Below are 14654 nucleotides of genomic sequence, written 5' to 3'. Positions count from 1 at the left end.
TCTGCCGTGAAACAAACCGGCTTGTCCAAAGTCACGGAGACGAATTCTTCGCCAGTAGTATTATTGCGCCACGCTTGAAGCCAGCCATGGACATTTTCGGTGTGGAGATCTTCCAAGGCTTTGTCAGCCCCGGGCCGTAGCCTCGTAGTGTGGTAGACTCTGAAAATAAGGCGACATTGGGCGGCCCACTGCCGTGTTTTTATCTTTGATTGGGCCAGGTTGCTGTTTGTTCCTTTGGGGTCGTTTGGGAAGAGGTATTTGACGTCCACCTTTAGCACTGGTTTGTTCTTTTCGCTCAAAGCCGCCATGGTCGCATCATCAGGCAAACTCCAGGCCTTTCCCGATGCATCTTGGTACATGCCGTCGTCGGTTCCTGATTGGGAAGTGTGCAAGGCCTGATGGTGTTGATCGAGCGCTTGCTTAATGTTTCTCCGTAGAAAGGTCCCCTGGCGATATTTGCCAATCGTCAGGTACAAAGCCCCGTTCCCGCCGTACTTTTTGAAATCGGTCGAAGAGTTCATGCTCTTGACTTGGCGATGTGGCCGGAGGGGATAGTACCGGCAATGGACTCACCAACCCGCAGAGAAAAGGAACCAAGCGTAAAATGCAAAGCTGCTGACGCGGAAAAGCGCATGACGCGTGAGTAGAGGCAAAGGAAAGGCGTCGGGAAGGAAGCAGAGCAGCGCGACCCGGGGTGGCAGGCTGCGAGTCCCAGGCGGCGCTGGGGCAGAGAGAAGAGCTGCGCGTGCCGCTGGACGGACTGGGTGGATGCGCACCTCGGGGCGAGGAGCCGCGAGTGGGCGCGGATGCGAAAGGGTGTGAACCGCGTCGAGGTTGGGAGTGGTAGGTGCGCGCAGAGTTCGCGTTGCTGAGGCCTAGGAGATCGCGTCCGCGGCGCCACGCGCCCGAAGGAGAGGAAAAGAGAGGAAGGGTCGGTGCGACACCACGAGATGGGACCAACGTCGGCTTGCGGCTCAGTTACAGGCAGCCGCGACAGGCACGAGGATGTCTCTGCTCAATGCAGCGCGGTAGTCGGTATGGCCCCCAGCGCGGATTCGGCAAGAACGCGCAGTAGATGACACGCAAGCAGCGCCTGCACACGGGCGATGCGCAATAAGCAGGTGAGCAGGAGAGTGTGCATCAATTGTGCTGGTCTCACTTCACCTGGAGGAGCGAGCATCCACCTGCCCAGAGCGCGCGCCTGCGCCACGAGATCCCGTTGCACCGCTGCGCCAATGCCTAAGGCAAAAAGTGGCCCGGGCGTCCGGAGAAGCTGCGGGCCGGATGCCAATCGATAAGGCAGCGCGCGGCGATCGGCCATTCATCGTCATCGCTCCCTCCTCTCTGTACCTCCCTGCAGGGACTTGCACTTTTTCCCACGCCTGTGCTGCCCCGACCGTCCCCGGCCCTGAGAAGGACTACCTGCTCGCGAACCCGCTCTACAATTTGGCCCCCGCTGTCGCACACCCATCGCTTTCGCGCCTCGACAGCGAACATGGCCGCCGCTACTCGTGCGACGGCGGTCCGCGCCGGGCGTAAGAGAAGCCGCATTTCCTACCGCGAACCCAGCACCGACGAAGAAGAAGACCTCATCACAGGCGACGATGAGGAGGAGGCAATCGGTAGTGCGCGCAAACGCAGGCGCCGAAGTGCAGGTGTTCCCCAATCGCAACCGCAAGATTCAACCGGCCGCCGCCGCGGTAGGCGCGCAACTCACGAAGACCATCCTGCACGAAGCGGCTCTACCCCGCCCCCACCACGTAGTCGTAGCCACGGCCTGCTCTCAGCAAGTCCCGAAGTCCCAACAAAATTACGCCGCCTACCGGAGAAGTCATACCACCTACCCAGCGCTGGAGAGTCGGAGGACGATACAAATGAGAATGAGGATTCAAGAGGGGAGGGTGCTGGGCCGTCGAGGCCGAGGCGCACAGGGCGACTCCGAATACAAAGGTCGCAAAGCGGAGCTCATCTTCGGCGTGAACTCGCGCCTGCGTACACTGAGACCAATAGTGAGGACACAGGTGACGTCTCAGAGCGCCGAGGCCGACGAGCTCGCAAGCCAAGGCGTCTTGGAACAAAACGCGTAACCAGATCGTCGACAGCGAAGCACCCACGGAAGAATGCACAGTCCAAGAAGCGTAGGTCTTGCTCGGCTCAATTGCTTTGCGAGCTAACCTGACTCTTTTCGCACAGCTACCGATCCTTTCCCAGCCGCGACCAAGAAACTTGCCGTTCTGGAGAGCGATGGGGTCGTACCGGACTGGGCAAGTCTACCATACGAGGTTCTGCTACAGATCTTCATATTCGCAAGTGACCCTCTGCATGATGAGGATTTCCGTCCGACAACTAATGTTCCCTGGCTGGCGAGTACTGCACGCGTCTGCAAATCATTCATGGAACCAGCACTGACGGCACTCTACCGACGCCCGCCTCTGCTGACCATCGACAAGCCTCACAAGCTTCTTGAACTGCTCTCAGACACGACAGCGAAGCACTGTATCAACTACAATGTCAAAGTCCGCCGTCTGGAGTTTGATGCTCCCAGCACTCTTGCATACACTTGGTCTGGAAAACAATTCGAGATCGGTGACCTGATACCATTTGTCCCCCAGTTGACTGAGATTTCGATCGTCCACCCGCAGGATCGTCCACCGTTTCGAACTTTGAACAGGTCTGGACGGTGGCATTATAGCCAAGCCCTATTCACATCTCTTGCCGCCAGCAAGATTCGGTTGAAATCATGGAACTGGAACTCGAACTTCCGTTCCAGAGATCATGATCTCTTTTGGATGGGCGGTATTCACCAGCTGGATGCTTTTCAGCGATTGGAGCACCTTTCCCTGTTCAATTTCGGACCAGAGTCCTTCGCCGTGGTGACAAACGATGAAGGCCCTGAGCACTCAGGGCGCTCCAGTAAACAAGTCCTTGCGGATAATTTGGCGCTTTTGCCGGAGCTTAAAAGTCTGAGTTTCGAGTGCTGCCAGGTGCTCGATGCAGACTTCCTCCCTCTTCTGAAGGAAAATTTGCATCATCTTACGATCGTCAATTGTCACCATGTGACTTCTGAAATTCTTCGCGATTTTCTCATTTCACACGGAAGCCAGTTGGAGAGCTTGACTCTCAATCATAACCAGACTCTCGATATCTCCTTTCTCCCGGATTTGAAACGGGCATGTCCAAAGCTTCAAGCTTTGAAGATGGACTTGAACTACTTTGACTCTCACGACACTTTCAGAGATTCTGAACCAAAGTATTTCGACCTACTAAAGGATGACGAGGTACCGAGCTGGCCCACGACACTGCAAGTTATCGAAATGAACCAGCTTAGGCAATGGACTTCTGCGGCTGCGGAAAACTTCTTCTCTTCGCTCCTCGACTCTGCAGAAGAGCTACCTGACCTCCGCATACTTGTTCTCAAGGCGATCCTCAACATCGGATGGCGCGATCGGGCCTCCTTCCGTGACAAGTGGATTGGCAGGCTCCAGCGCGTCTTTTTGAGGAAGTCATCTCCACCTAACCCCCACCTCATGTCTGGTAAGCGTTGGCGGATGTTGAAAGACTCAACGCTACCCACACCTGACGATTCACCCCCAAAAGGGCCCACTGGACGGCTGCGACACGTTGCTGTCACTCCGCGTGCCAAGGACAAAGCACCTTTCTGGACTGCCGGAGAAGACGCCCATAGCGCGGATGAAAATCCCGACGACTCATCCGCACCAGCTCGTCGCCTTCGCCCACGCAGGGCTGTGGCAACTACTTCCGCCGCCGACGACACATCAGCAAGCTCCTCATCTTCCTCGTCCGAAGCGGAACCCTCGTCCGCAGAAGATGAGGATGACCACCACCGCTCTTCTGACGAAAACGGTGGCTCCAAAGACTGGAAGCACACCCGGGAGAAGTTCATACAGGGTATGTGCGAGATCGTCGACATCCGCATCGACAACCTCCGCCCCCGCGAGGAGCAGTTCAACGAAAACGACTTCCTCGACTCGGAGGTCAGCGGCGACGAGGACTGGAACGGTGAGGACAATTTCGTCGCGGATGATGGATATGCGTGGTGAGGGGGCTGTTGCCTTGAACTGGGTCGATTGCTTAGAGGGCAAACGACTGTCTGTTCGTTCCAATTGCCTCCTGCGTGTTTCCGATTTGTTTTTTTTTCTGTACTGTGCTTTGTATTTTCTTTCTTCTAAAGTCTGTGCGGTGGTCTGGCCCTGCACTTCATCATTCAAGATATCCATGTGGGAATACTGTCCGGTTATAATGGAGGCGCTAAAACTGGTTGCATGGGGCGAATTGGCGGGCGTTCGCACCCCTGAAGATACGAAAGACAGAAGGGGAAAGCGGGACTATGGGATAATCGAAGAATGGCTTCTTCAAACATTGCTGGCTGGGTCATTGGGTTTGCTTATTAAGCTTGAATAGTTGCTGGCTGATGGACGCTTTAATGCTGTATGAGTATTGATTGATAAACCATGTACTTTTGGTTTTGCATTTAATTAGACAATTCCTCTCTTTATTCCCCCCCTCCCTCCAGCCAGGTTCTTTCTTTGCATGCTACATCTTCCTACATCATCACATTTAAACCATTCTTTCTCTTCCCCAAAATCTAATCATCCTCATCCATCAACTCCGCCAACTCCCTCTCCTCGTCCTCGGTCAACAAGCTCTCCTTCTTCCCCTCCGCGTCCTCGTCCACGACGCCCTTCCTCGCCTTCTCCGCCTCCTCCCGCGCCTTCTTGACGTCTGCGCGCTTCAAGCTCCACCGGCGAACAGTGCCATCGATGCTGACGCTAACCAGCTTCTGGCCGGGCAGCAGGCATAAGCCGGTGACCTCCTCGTAGTGGCCCTCGAAGACGTGGGCGCACTCGGCAGCGCCCTTGTCCCAGACGCGCACGTTCTCGTCGCGGCAGGCGGTGGCGACCCAGCCGCCCTCGTCGTCGACTGCGACGTCGCGCACAAAGTCCGGATGCGGCAGGCTGGTGTCTGCGTGGGCGAAGGCGCGGGAGCGCGCAAGACACTTTGAGCTGCGGTCGGCCGACGCCGTCCACAGGTCGTCGGCCGAGTCGAAGACGAGCGCGTCGACCGACGTGTCGTGCGCGATCAGCGGCGTCACGACCGGGTCGCCGGTCCCTGCTGGTGCTTGCTCAAGCTCTTGCTCTTCCCCCTCCTTTCCGACGCTTCCCACATGGATCTGGTACCCGCGGTCCGCGCGGATGCGCCACGCGCGGATCTCCCGGTCGCTGCCGGCCGAGAGGATGGTGACGGCGGGCGCCTGGCGCGCGAGGCGCGTCGTGTGGCTGGCCGGGTCGACGGCGAGGGCGAGCACGCCGCGCGTGTGGCCCTTGAGCTTGTACAGCTGCTGCCCGCTCTCGACGTCCCACACGATGATGCACGCATCAGCGCCGCCCGACACCAGCAGATCCTTGCCGCCCAGCGAGAAGGCGAGCAGGCACTTCACGAAGTCGGTGTGGCCGTTGCTGAAGCGCGGCGTGCCCTTTATCGCTGCGGATTTTGTGGAGGAGGGCTCGGAGGAGGAGGATGACGACGGAAGCGGCCATGTCCAGATGTTCTTGTCCCAGCAGCCGGCGAAGAGGGTCGACGTCTTTGGCGATACGGCGATCGAGGTCAAGGGCGCAGTTGGACCGGTGAAGGTATGTGTTGTTTCACTTGCCTAAAGAATGCTTTCATGTCAGCCATCATTGCTCTGGTTTCGTGTTCTCGATTCATTTTTCATTGGCACACATAAGGGGTGTCGCCACTGGTATGGAATCGGGGGGACAATTTAGAAGAAGATCGTACAGACTTCAAGCGCTATCCTCCGCACGTTTCCCGCCGCCTCGGCTACGTAGATGCCATTGTCGTCCAGCGGATCCGCCGTCACGGCGAGCAGCTTCGAGGTGAGCTTGATCGGGTCGCCGAGCTTGTTCTTGGACTTCTCCGCTTTGCGCGCCTCCTCCGAGAGCGCGGAGCTGTTGAGTTGCGATTGGTGTTAGCTGACAGCTTCTTTTGGGGGTTTAGAATGGCTTTTCGAGCCAGAGAGACTACACATACCTCGTTTGGAAGAAATGGCCTGGATCGTTGGAGCGAGACATGGTTGTGTGGAGAGCGAGGGGTCGGAGGAGCTGGGGGTTCCGGTGTTTGGCGGGGCTCGCCAGCTTGGACGTGGGGCGGGCGGTAGACGCGTTTGAACGTGATCATGGAAATGTCAATTAATAATACAGCTTTGCGCCCAGAGTTGGTCCGTTCGGGATCGACTTCATTCGACCAAGATGGTGTCACGGCATCAACGCCGCGCCGCATTTGATATACGATTACAGACTGCGGCAAAGAAAGTGAACGTTATCCACGAATCGACCTCCACGTCTCCCTTTCTCCACTCAAGAGAGGTATATCCTAACAAACAGAATTCTCAAAAATACCACCTAATGCCATATCGCTTTTACAGTCGCCGTTCACCGCGCGTATGCCCTTTCCATGATCCACCTCCTATGCAAATTTCGATCATACTGCATCTTACACGCTCCAATTATAAATTTAGGAAAAATCAGTTACCACCCAGGTTGCGACGGTGCTCCGCTACCGTGGTATCCAGTCTGATGCTGCCCCTGCCCGTATGCATTGTGCTGCCCGTTCGGCGCTTGAGCGCTAAAACCTCCGCTGTAGCCACCCTGCTGATGCTGCACCGGCGATTGACCAAACCCTGCATGAGGGGACGGTTGCCCGTAAGGCACAGCGGTATAGTTGCCCTGAGGATAACTTCCCGCAGGGGGTGGCGGCGGGTGTTGGTTGTTGCTGTAGCCTCCATGCTGCCCATGTTGCCCGTAAGCACCCTGCGGAACCGCCTGGTTGAAGTACCCGCCGTGAGTCTGAGATGCGTCGTGCGGTGTAGAGCCATAACTGCCCTGGTGGTGCTGTTGCGGTTGAGCAGGAGGAGGTGGTGGGAAAGACGGGGTACCTTGCGCCTGCGGCCCCCACGATGACGAACTTTGCGGGCCAAATGAGGGCGCATGCTGCGGCGGCTGACCGAACGACGAGGTGTGTGCAGGAGGCGCATATTGGTTGTGACCGCTTTGCGGGTTGGGGCTGGAATATTGGTTGTTATAACCAGGTTGTCCAGGGTACGACGGGACAGAGCTGGGTGTGTGGGAGGCGGAGCCAGCAGGGTTATACTGGGCAGGCGGAGCCGTGCCAGAGTAACCACCAGAGGATGGCGCTCCAGAAGAATAACCGTAATTACTGTTTTGCTGGCCGTGCTGGACTTCATCAGTAAAAAGAAGCGGGACCTAGAGTTCACCATCGCCTTACCGAGCCATGGCTTCCACCGCCTAGGATGCCGCCCAAAACACTACCCAACCCGCTACTTTGATGCGAGCTAGAAGAACCGCTGTGGCTCCCTTGTTGTTGTTGTCCATGAGGCTTGCTCCCTCCAAGCAAGTTACTGGCAAGCGACCCAACGAGTCCGGCGGTGCCACTACTGTGTCCGCCAGAATGAGAGTTGCTGCTGTGCGAGCTGCTGCTGTTCAGGAGGGATGTAGCCAGGCTCCCGATTCCTGACGACTGTTTCCCGCCACCATGCTGTGATGCTAGAAGGTTGAAGGCCGTGCTCTGGATCAATGTCCATCAGCGACATGTACAAATGCCAGTCTCGGGCTCGCGCTTACACCAAGGCCTCTGTCGCCGCTGTATTCCTCGGGCTTGCCGTTCGGCGCACTCGCCGGGTCGGGAATGCCCGCATTTTCGCATGCGCTTGCGGGAATCTGCTCGGGTCGTCGTGAAGGGCCGGCAGGGGCTTCACTGGTCGGCAGATCCCACTGGGAGACGCCGGTGCTTATCTGGACGTAGTAGTACTTGCGAGAGCTGCAAGGATAGCGAGCGTCAGCGGCGGAGCTGCGAGATTCCTCAAGGCGGAGGGCGGGCGAATTGGCTCGTCATGCGGACACCCGGAAGACTGGGGTATCGAGCGCCTTTCAGAGCGGCGGCGCGGGGTAACGCACCTGCTGTCCCACTGCGCTATCCAGCCGGACGGCAGTTTGGGGAGGTGAGGATCGGTCGGGCCTGCGTCTGGCGACAGCGGCGCTCCCGGCGTGCCCGCCATGGTTGCCGAGGGAGGAGAGGTTTGTTGACCAGGTAGCGGGGGTCTGACCGAAGCGGACGGCAAGCAGATGTCTCGAGGGGTGGACTGGTGGGAAAGGAGAGCGGGCGCAGGAGTATCTTTGGGACCAGCGCTTGCGTGGAAATTGGGATAGAACGGGCGGCAGGGATGCGGGCAGTCGCGCGCGTCGGGCTTCAGGTCATATAGGCGTGGAGGGCTGTGCTCTGGAGCTCGCTGCCCATGATGCAACCCAAAGGGTCCAGCGGGCATTTGCTGGCACACCCGCAGGCCGGCGCTGCGCCACGTCGTTCAGCCACAGCGCAGGCAAAAAAAGACCGCCCAGCATCCCGAATTATCCCACGCGCGCGCCTTCTCTCGCCGGACGCGCCGTATTTAGTATTCCTGGTGCCGCTGCGGCCGCCGCAGGAACACGCCAGCCACCGCCGCGTAGGCGTCAGCAGTGCGCGCTCACCGATTGCGTGTGCGGCCTGATGCGCCCGTCTCCGCAGGCGGCGGCATACGGTAGGTCCGGCGCCCTGCGTTCCCACTTCGCCCGTCCCCGACGACCTCGCCGGACCAGCTGACATGTCCACCTGCGGTCTTGAAGTCCAAGCTAATCTGCATACACCGGTGTATGTGATGAAAAGGAGGGTTCTAACAGTGCAGAGATCCAGGGGAGGAGATGCTGCCGAAGGAAAAAGAGGCACAGGAGCAGCAGAGATATGTGGAATCCCTCATCGTCCGTACGATTGTTGAGAGCCGGTTGTGATTACCCGTACAGCAATGCAGTACTTCGTATCGTGCTCGGATAATGCAAGCCGAAAGACCGTGTCTGAATAGAATGCTGCGCTGTCGTGAGAAAGGCACCGCAACGCACGTAGCTGTAAATATACCAACGAAAGGCTTGACACACACGAACAAGGAATAGCTCTCTGACATACGTTGAAGTGTCCTCCACCAGGATCGTGAAACCCTTTGTTCTTCTTGCGCCGAAGTCTGGGCATTGTTCGAACTAGCAACAGATGCTGTGATGAGAGTCTTTGCAGGACACTTGTCATGGAGCCTGCCGGGTAGCCGTTTCGTGAGTTTTATTTGGAAGTACGTTGACTCCACAGGACTATCTCGGTCCTCATAGGGGTCCCTATCCCCGGGTCGATCATTCTGTAGCACCAGGCACCATCACTTTTCGGGCTGTAGGGGACGCGCAGGGCTGGGCTGCTGCGGAGAGCGGTTGTACGAAGTTTGATATCGCATTAAGAAAAAGCAGGAAAAAGAACAGACCCTCGCAACATCCATAAACCCGGCAAAAAGAAAAGATAGAAGCGTCTGCAAGAAAGGGGGGAAGGAAAAAGAATCCACAACTCTCACACCATGATCGCCGTAGAGCCTTATTCACCACGGATCCTCGATGGCAATCTGACGTTCCGATTCTCATCCCGCAGAGGCTAACCCGCGGGGACCGTATTATAAGTGACCAGAAAACCCGCGCGAATCCAAAGGACTGCCTGCCCGCCATCTACCATGCAACAGGACGCACTGAAACGTGAGGGACATCTCTGAATAGGACGTGATGCCCGGGTTCGTAGAGGGCATCCGGCTTCGCAAATCGCTCCGTCATGACCGACATAAAACCATCTAGCAGCATCCGCCACCCGAGCCCGACTGGACGCCCTGGCCCTGTCCGATCGGGACCGTGGGCTTGTTGTTGACCTGCGTCGTGCCCATGCGCTCCTTGATCTGCCTGGCCATTGTCAAGAAAGCCTGCTCGACGTTGGACGCGTTCTTGGCCGAAGTCTCGAGGAAGGGGATGCCAAGGCTGTCGGCAAATTCCTGCGCTATGGTGTCAGAATGCTTCCAGGCGGGTTGAAGAGCCTGGGCCTACCTTTGCAACGGTGTACTCGACCACCTTCTTGTCTGCCATATCGGACTTGTTGCCCACCAGCAGCTTGTTCACGCCCTCGGTGGCGTAGCGGTCGATCTCCTGGAGCCACTGCTTGACGTTGTTGAACGAGTCCATGTCGGTGACATCGTAGACGACGCAGATGCCGTGGGCGCCACGGTAGTAGGACGACGTGATGGTGCGGAAGCGCTCCTGACCGGCGGTGTCCCACTGCAGATCAGTTAGCCCCGCCTCTCTCCGCGCAGCTTGGAGGGGAACCCACAATCTGAAGCTTCACGGTCTTGCCATCCAGCTCGATAGTCCTGATCTTCTGTACGGTTGTCAGCTCTGTGGCCAGGCTGGCCGGCGGCGAGTGTGGGCGGACGCACGAAGTCGACACCGATGGTGGAGATGTAGCTCTCGGTGTAGGTGTCATCGGCGAACCGGAGCAGCAAGCAAGACTTGCCCACACCGGAGTCTCCGATGAGGAGCAGCTTAAAGAGGTAGTCGTATCTGAAGGTGGTGCGCGGTTAGCGTGGCCTGCAGGCGCGGCTGCCTGGGCTCTTCAGTAGCTTTGGCATCCGGGCGGGAGAGAAGACGACTCTGCAAAAACAGCTGTTAGCTTCTGGGCGGATCTTCGCGCGCCGCGGCGGTTGGTACGGGCGGCGGCGACAAAGGCGCACCGCGGCGGAGATACCATGGGGGTTACGTACTACTCGGGGTTCATCGTGGCTGCGAGATCTGAGCGGGCGGCTTTTCCGAAGAGAGCGAAAAGTGAGTCGTGGAAAGCAGCTTGCTGCGAGGGGAGGAAGGCAGAGTCGACAGTGTAGGGAGGGGGGAGCGTCGAAGGCGTCGTGAGCTAGATGTCGTATAGGGCACCCCAGGACCTCACCGTTCGCCCTGCAGGCGATCACGTGCGCGAAGGGTCAGTGTTTCACCGATGGCTACGCGCCCGCACGCCGCCTGGCCTTGAGCACCTTGGTACCTGACCCTCGCGGCCACATGTGTTTCGCTGCATCTGACCCGCCAGCGCACTTGATCTCACGAGCGCGTCATAGTGCCAAGCCGCGTGCAGAAGGAGCCGAGTTATCTTTTTCCGATCTCTAGGTACGCTGTCTAAGGCACCCTGCTTCTGCGGGCGTGCCACGTCCCGTCTAGACAGGGAGGTATAAGTAAAGTACAAAAAAAAACATCGCCGGGCTTCTCGCTCGCGATTCTAGCAGTCGTGAGAAATAAAAGACGCCCGCATTTACAAAGCCCGTAACACCGTATCATTTTTCCAGATCATTCGTAGCCTCCGCCACACGCTGGTCACCTGCGCAATGACTTCACATGAGTTTGTCGAACACCGGGATCAGCGTTTGCGCCAACCAGAACGAGAAGACGAGCTTGGGTCCAGTCATCAGGAGCTTGGGCGTCAAACCCTTAAAGAAGCTAGTGAAACCCTCGTTCTTCATCATGTTCGACACGATGCGGAATCCGCTCTCCGGGTTCTCGAAGTTGCGGTTCTGAATGCGCGTCTTGATCACATCGAGAGGGGCCGAGACAACGAGAGATGCGCTGGCACCGGCAATCGACGCGACAAAGTTCTGTCCCCAGGTGGCCTTGTTGTAGTCCGTGAGCTTGTAGATGTACTCCTTGGCAAAGGCAGATCCTCCGAAAAGCTAGCACATCGTCAGCAGTTGCGTTTCTGAGCTAGTACGAGGGCTGCTTACCGCGAACGAGCCGGGCGCGTTACGAGCAGCAGTCCAACCCCAACCCCTGTAAAGACCGAAACCCTCGTCCTTGATGATACGGATGAGACCGCGTCCCCTGAAAGCCTCGGGGTTCGTCTGGCGCTTGATCTTGAGGACATCGAGCGGAAGAATACAGATCTCACCAATACCAATCAAACTGCGCACTGTTAGAACCCGATTTTTGACAGTTTCACGTTAGAGTACCCACCTGCCCGCAGTGGCGTGCATGATAGCCTTGCCGGTACCCTTACCGAAGGCGTTGTCGAACTTGTCGCCGTGGTTCTTGGCCAGGTAGTCCCTAACGAAGGGCTGACCGCCGTACTTGTACACCCTTTGAAGGACCTAACGTATGTAAGCATCCGGGTAGCTTTCCAATCCATCTTCACGTACCTTGTAGGCAGCCGCATATCCGAGACCGGGGAACAGAGAGAAAAGACGGGTGGGAAGAGCGGCGCCAGCCTTGTCCTTGAAGACGACGGCGTTGAGCTGCGAGGCAGAGCTGATCTGAAGTGCAAGTCAGAATACGCTCATTTCTAGGGGTGACGGAGGCTACGAACCTTGCCCTGGTTGCTCATCAATCTCTTCGCGGTGGTGTCAACCTGTTGGGGAATGTCAGAATTGCGCGCAGAACACAAGGCGACAAGTTCAAGCGTACGGGGTGGAAGACGGCCAACTCGGCGATACCAGCGCATCCTAAGAGAGTCAATTGAAGCCTATGCGAAGCTCTCTGGTCGTCTTACCTGCTCCCGTCAATCTTGCCGCGGTTGACTCTTTCTTGAACTCCTTCGAGGCGGAGCCGCCGGATGCAAGTGCCGGTGACATTGTAAATAATAGTGCTCAGGAGTTTCCGGGAGCGAGGAGCGGGCGGGGATGGTGGTAGGGCGCGAACGAGACGTGAGGACGAGCGGAAGGTCGAGATCGGAGGAGGTTGAGCGATACTTTTTTTCGGGCGCATTGGATTCGCGCCGGGTTGCTTGAGCGGAGCCACAAAACGCCTCCGAGGCCGCTGGGCCGTACCTCGCCCGCTCCCCGCCTCAGCCGTTGCTCGACCACGGAAATGCACGTAGCCGTCTCCGCTTTTACGGAGGATATGCAGCGAGAGCCTCATTGCGCAATTAGGAGCCGGCATTTGGTTATTCTGCGTGCAGAACTCACAAAATTCGCACCTGACGGCTTGCCTTGAAAGACCAAGCAGAACCAATTATCAGCCATGACTTGCAAATGCGTGCACGCACCTGCCGGAGGAAGGTGCTTGGCCTCTTCATAGACAGTCTCTTCTCAGCTGCGCCATCTATATTCTAGAGTGGCTAGCATGTCTCGTTCACCATTCATCCAACGCGACTAGTTTGGATGTTGACCGGTGAAAGCTATGCGATGGACTCATACAACAAGCCATAGCCTTGTGACAGTGTGTCTATTAGCACACAGTTCTCAGAATTGATCAAAATCTAAGAATGATGATCATGATCAGGACGCCATTGTACCTCGAAACCACACGACTGCATATTTATATTTAATCTCACACTTGCATATGCAATTACTAAACGATGCACCGTCTAGGTAAGACCCGGAAGTTTGTATTTGCTTTTTGGGATATGGTATACTAGTGGTATTGCAGCCGAAGGATAGCGCGAAGAACAGTAGGATGGCGCAAGCTTTTTTTTTTTCTAAAAAAAAATCAAAACAGCGTTCAAGGTGGTTGAAGCTATCGTCCAGACGACTACATACACGTCCTCACGATAGCTTCAACTGCCCACGACATGAGCGAAATCAAATTGACGCTAGCTTTCGGATGCAATACCCCTCTGTATGAGTTTTTACGTCAGGACTAAACTTGACTATGCACTACTGTTGCAGGTTTGATTCATGTTTGACCGTTAGATGGTGAGAACACATCATTAGCTTGTAGGCAGATGATTGTCCCGGGGAAAAAAAAATACAAAGGCGCTGTAGGCACGCCTAAGTTCGGTGCGAAGCACTGCGCAACGTCATCATGTCAAACCAGCGCATATTGCATTGCTGCTTGCTGCAGGGTTCTTTGCATGCTGGCCGCAGACAATGCCCTGTGGAATCTCAACACCAGATCCGCCGGGCACACAAAAGGGTCGGACTAGAATGGGATTGTGCTCTCCGTGGTAACATTGTTGGCATGTGCAAGCCGCGAAAGGGCTGCTCTGAGTTTGACGATCTCAGCCTTGCACTCGTTGCTGTGGCGGATGTTTGCGCTAGGCCCTGGAGCGCATTTGCTGTGATGATTGGCCGGCGCGGGGAAGCGCGCAGCGTCGCGCTCATCGTTGCACGTCTTCTAGGCGAGCGCATCTCAGCGCGACAATATCTGCATCGCAATTTCACATCTGCAATCCCTTCCGCCCTCCACCCAAACAAAAGCAAGGCCAGCTCGCACTCTCCTGGTCCATCGACGATCGCCAGCCAACGCAACCACCCCCGCACATTCTTCACGCAGCCCGACTCAGAGCATCCAATACGCCAACATGAGCGCCCAGAACACTGACACCGCTATGAGTGGCGGCGATGCTACCCTTGACAAGGGCAAGGGCAAGGCCGCCGAGCCCACCCGTGAGGACGTCACCATGGGTGAGGAGGACAGTTCCGACGAGGAGTCTGGTGTCGAAGACCAGGTACGTCTGCACCGTCTACCCTTGCAGCCAATGCGCGACTGCTAACATTTATTCACCCAGGCCCCCGAACGTATGCGCCGCCCGCCCCATTCCGCCATTCGCATTTTCCGCTGACCGTGTGCATAGCTGAGGAGGTCGACGAGGATAACATGGAGGAGATCGATCCCGACAACATCATCCAGGATGGCAGGCGCACGCGCGGCAAGACGATCGACTTCAGCAAGGCTGCCGAAGAGGCCGGTCCGGACGACTACGACGAGGATGATGATGAGGACTTCGAGGACCCCGACGAGTCCATGGAGCACTAG

The 14654-nt window shown here is 56.9% G+C and overlaps 5 protein-coding genes across 5 annotated transcripts; 2 read left to right on the top strand and 3 right to left on the bottom strand.

Annotated features, from left to right (window-relative positions):
* Nucleotides 1-1495: 1495 nt before the first annotated feature.
* LTHEOB_7079 (uncharacterized protein) lies at nucleotides 1496-4061 on the top strand (the record flags this gene model as incomplete). Its single annotated transcript, XM_035516405.1, has 4 exons — nucleotides 1496-1700; nucleotides 2103-2138; nucleotides 2194-3534; nucleotides 3598-4061. 4 exons carry the CDS (start codon nucleotides 1496-1498, stop codon nucleotides 4059-4061), a joined length of 2046 nt encoding a protein of 681 aa, XP_035371526.1.
* Nucleotides 4062-4606: 545 nt separating this feature from the next.
* On the bottom strand, nucleotides 4607-6092 carry LTHEOB_7078 (WD repeat containing protein; the record flags this gene model as incomplete). Its single annotated transcript, XM_035516404.1, has 3 exons — nucleotides 4607-5671; nucleotides 5804-5969; nucleotides 6052-6092. The coding sequence occupies 3 exons, from the start codon at nucleotides 6090-6092 to the stop codon at nucleotides 4607-4609; spliced, it is 1272 nt and encodes a 423-aa protein (XP_035371525.1).
* A 456-nt stretch (nucleotides 6093-6548) lies between these two features.
* On the bottom strand, nucleotides 6549-8095 carry LTHEOB_7077 (WW/Rsp5/WWP domain-containing protein; the record flags this gene model as incomplete). The annotated part of the gene is made up of 4 exons (XM_035516403.1): nucleotides 6549-7253; nucleotides 7306-7605; nucleotides 7662-7857; nucleotides 7995-8095. The coding sequence occupies 4 exons, from the start codon at nucleotides 8093-8095 to the stop codon at nucleotides 6549-6551; spliced, it is 1302 nt and encodes a 433-aa protein (XP_035371524.1).
* Nucleotides 8096-11299: 3204 nt separating this feature from the next.
* LTHEOB_7076 (Mitochondrial GTP GDP transporter) lies at nucleotides 11300-12529 on the bottom strand (the record flags this gene model as incomplete). The annotated part of the gene is made up of 7 exons (XM_035516402.1): nucleotides 11300-11635; nucleotides 11687-11864; nucleotides 11916-12049; nucleotides 12098-12211; nucleotides 12265-12306; nucleotides 12363-12400; nucleotides 12448-12529. The coding sequence occupies 7 exons, from the start codon at nucleotides 12527-12529 to the stop codon at nucleotides 11300-11302; spliced, it is 924 nt and encodes a 307-aa protein (XP_035371523.1).
* A 1670-nt stretch (nucleotides 12530-14199) lies between these two features.
* LTHEOB_7075 (Histone chaperone domain chz protein) lies at nucleotides 14200-14654 on the top strand (the record flags this gene model as incomplete). Its single annotated transcript, XM_035516401.1, has 3 exons — nucleotides 14200-14346; nucleotides 14407-14416; nucleotides 14473-14654. 3 exons carry the CDS (start codon nucleotides 14200-14202, stop codon nucleotides 14652-14654), a joined length of 339 nt encoding a protein of 112 aa, XP_035371522.1.

Source organism: Lasiodiplodia theobromae (assembly GCF_012971845.1).
Source record: "Lasiodiplodia theobromae strain AM2As chromosome Unknown scaffold_21, whole genome shotgun sequence".
In the NCBI taxonomy this organism is placed as follows: Eukaryota; Fungi; Ascomycota; class Dothideomycetes; order Botryosphaeriales; family Botryosphaeriaceae; genus Lasiodiplodia; species Lasiodiplodia theobromae.
Note: the sequence above shows the minus strand (reverse complement) of the source record. Positions and strands in the feature narration are given on the sequence as shown.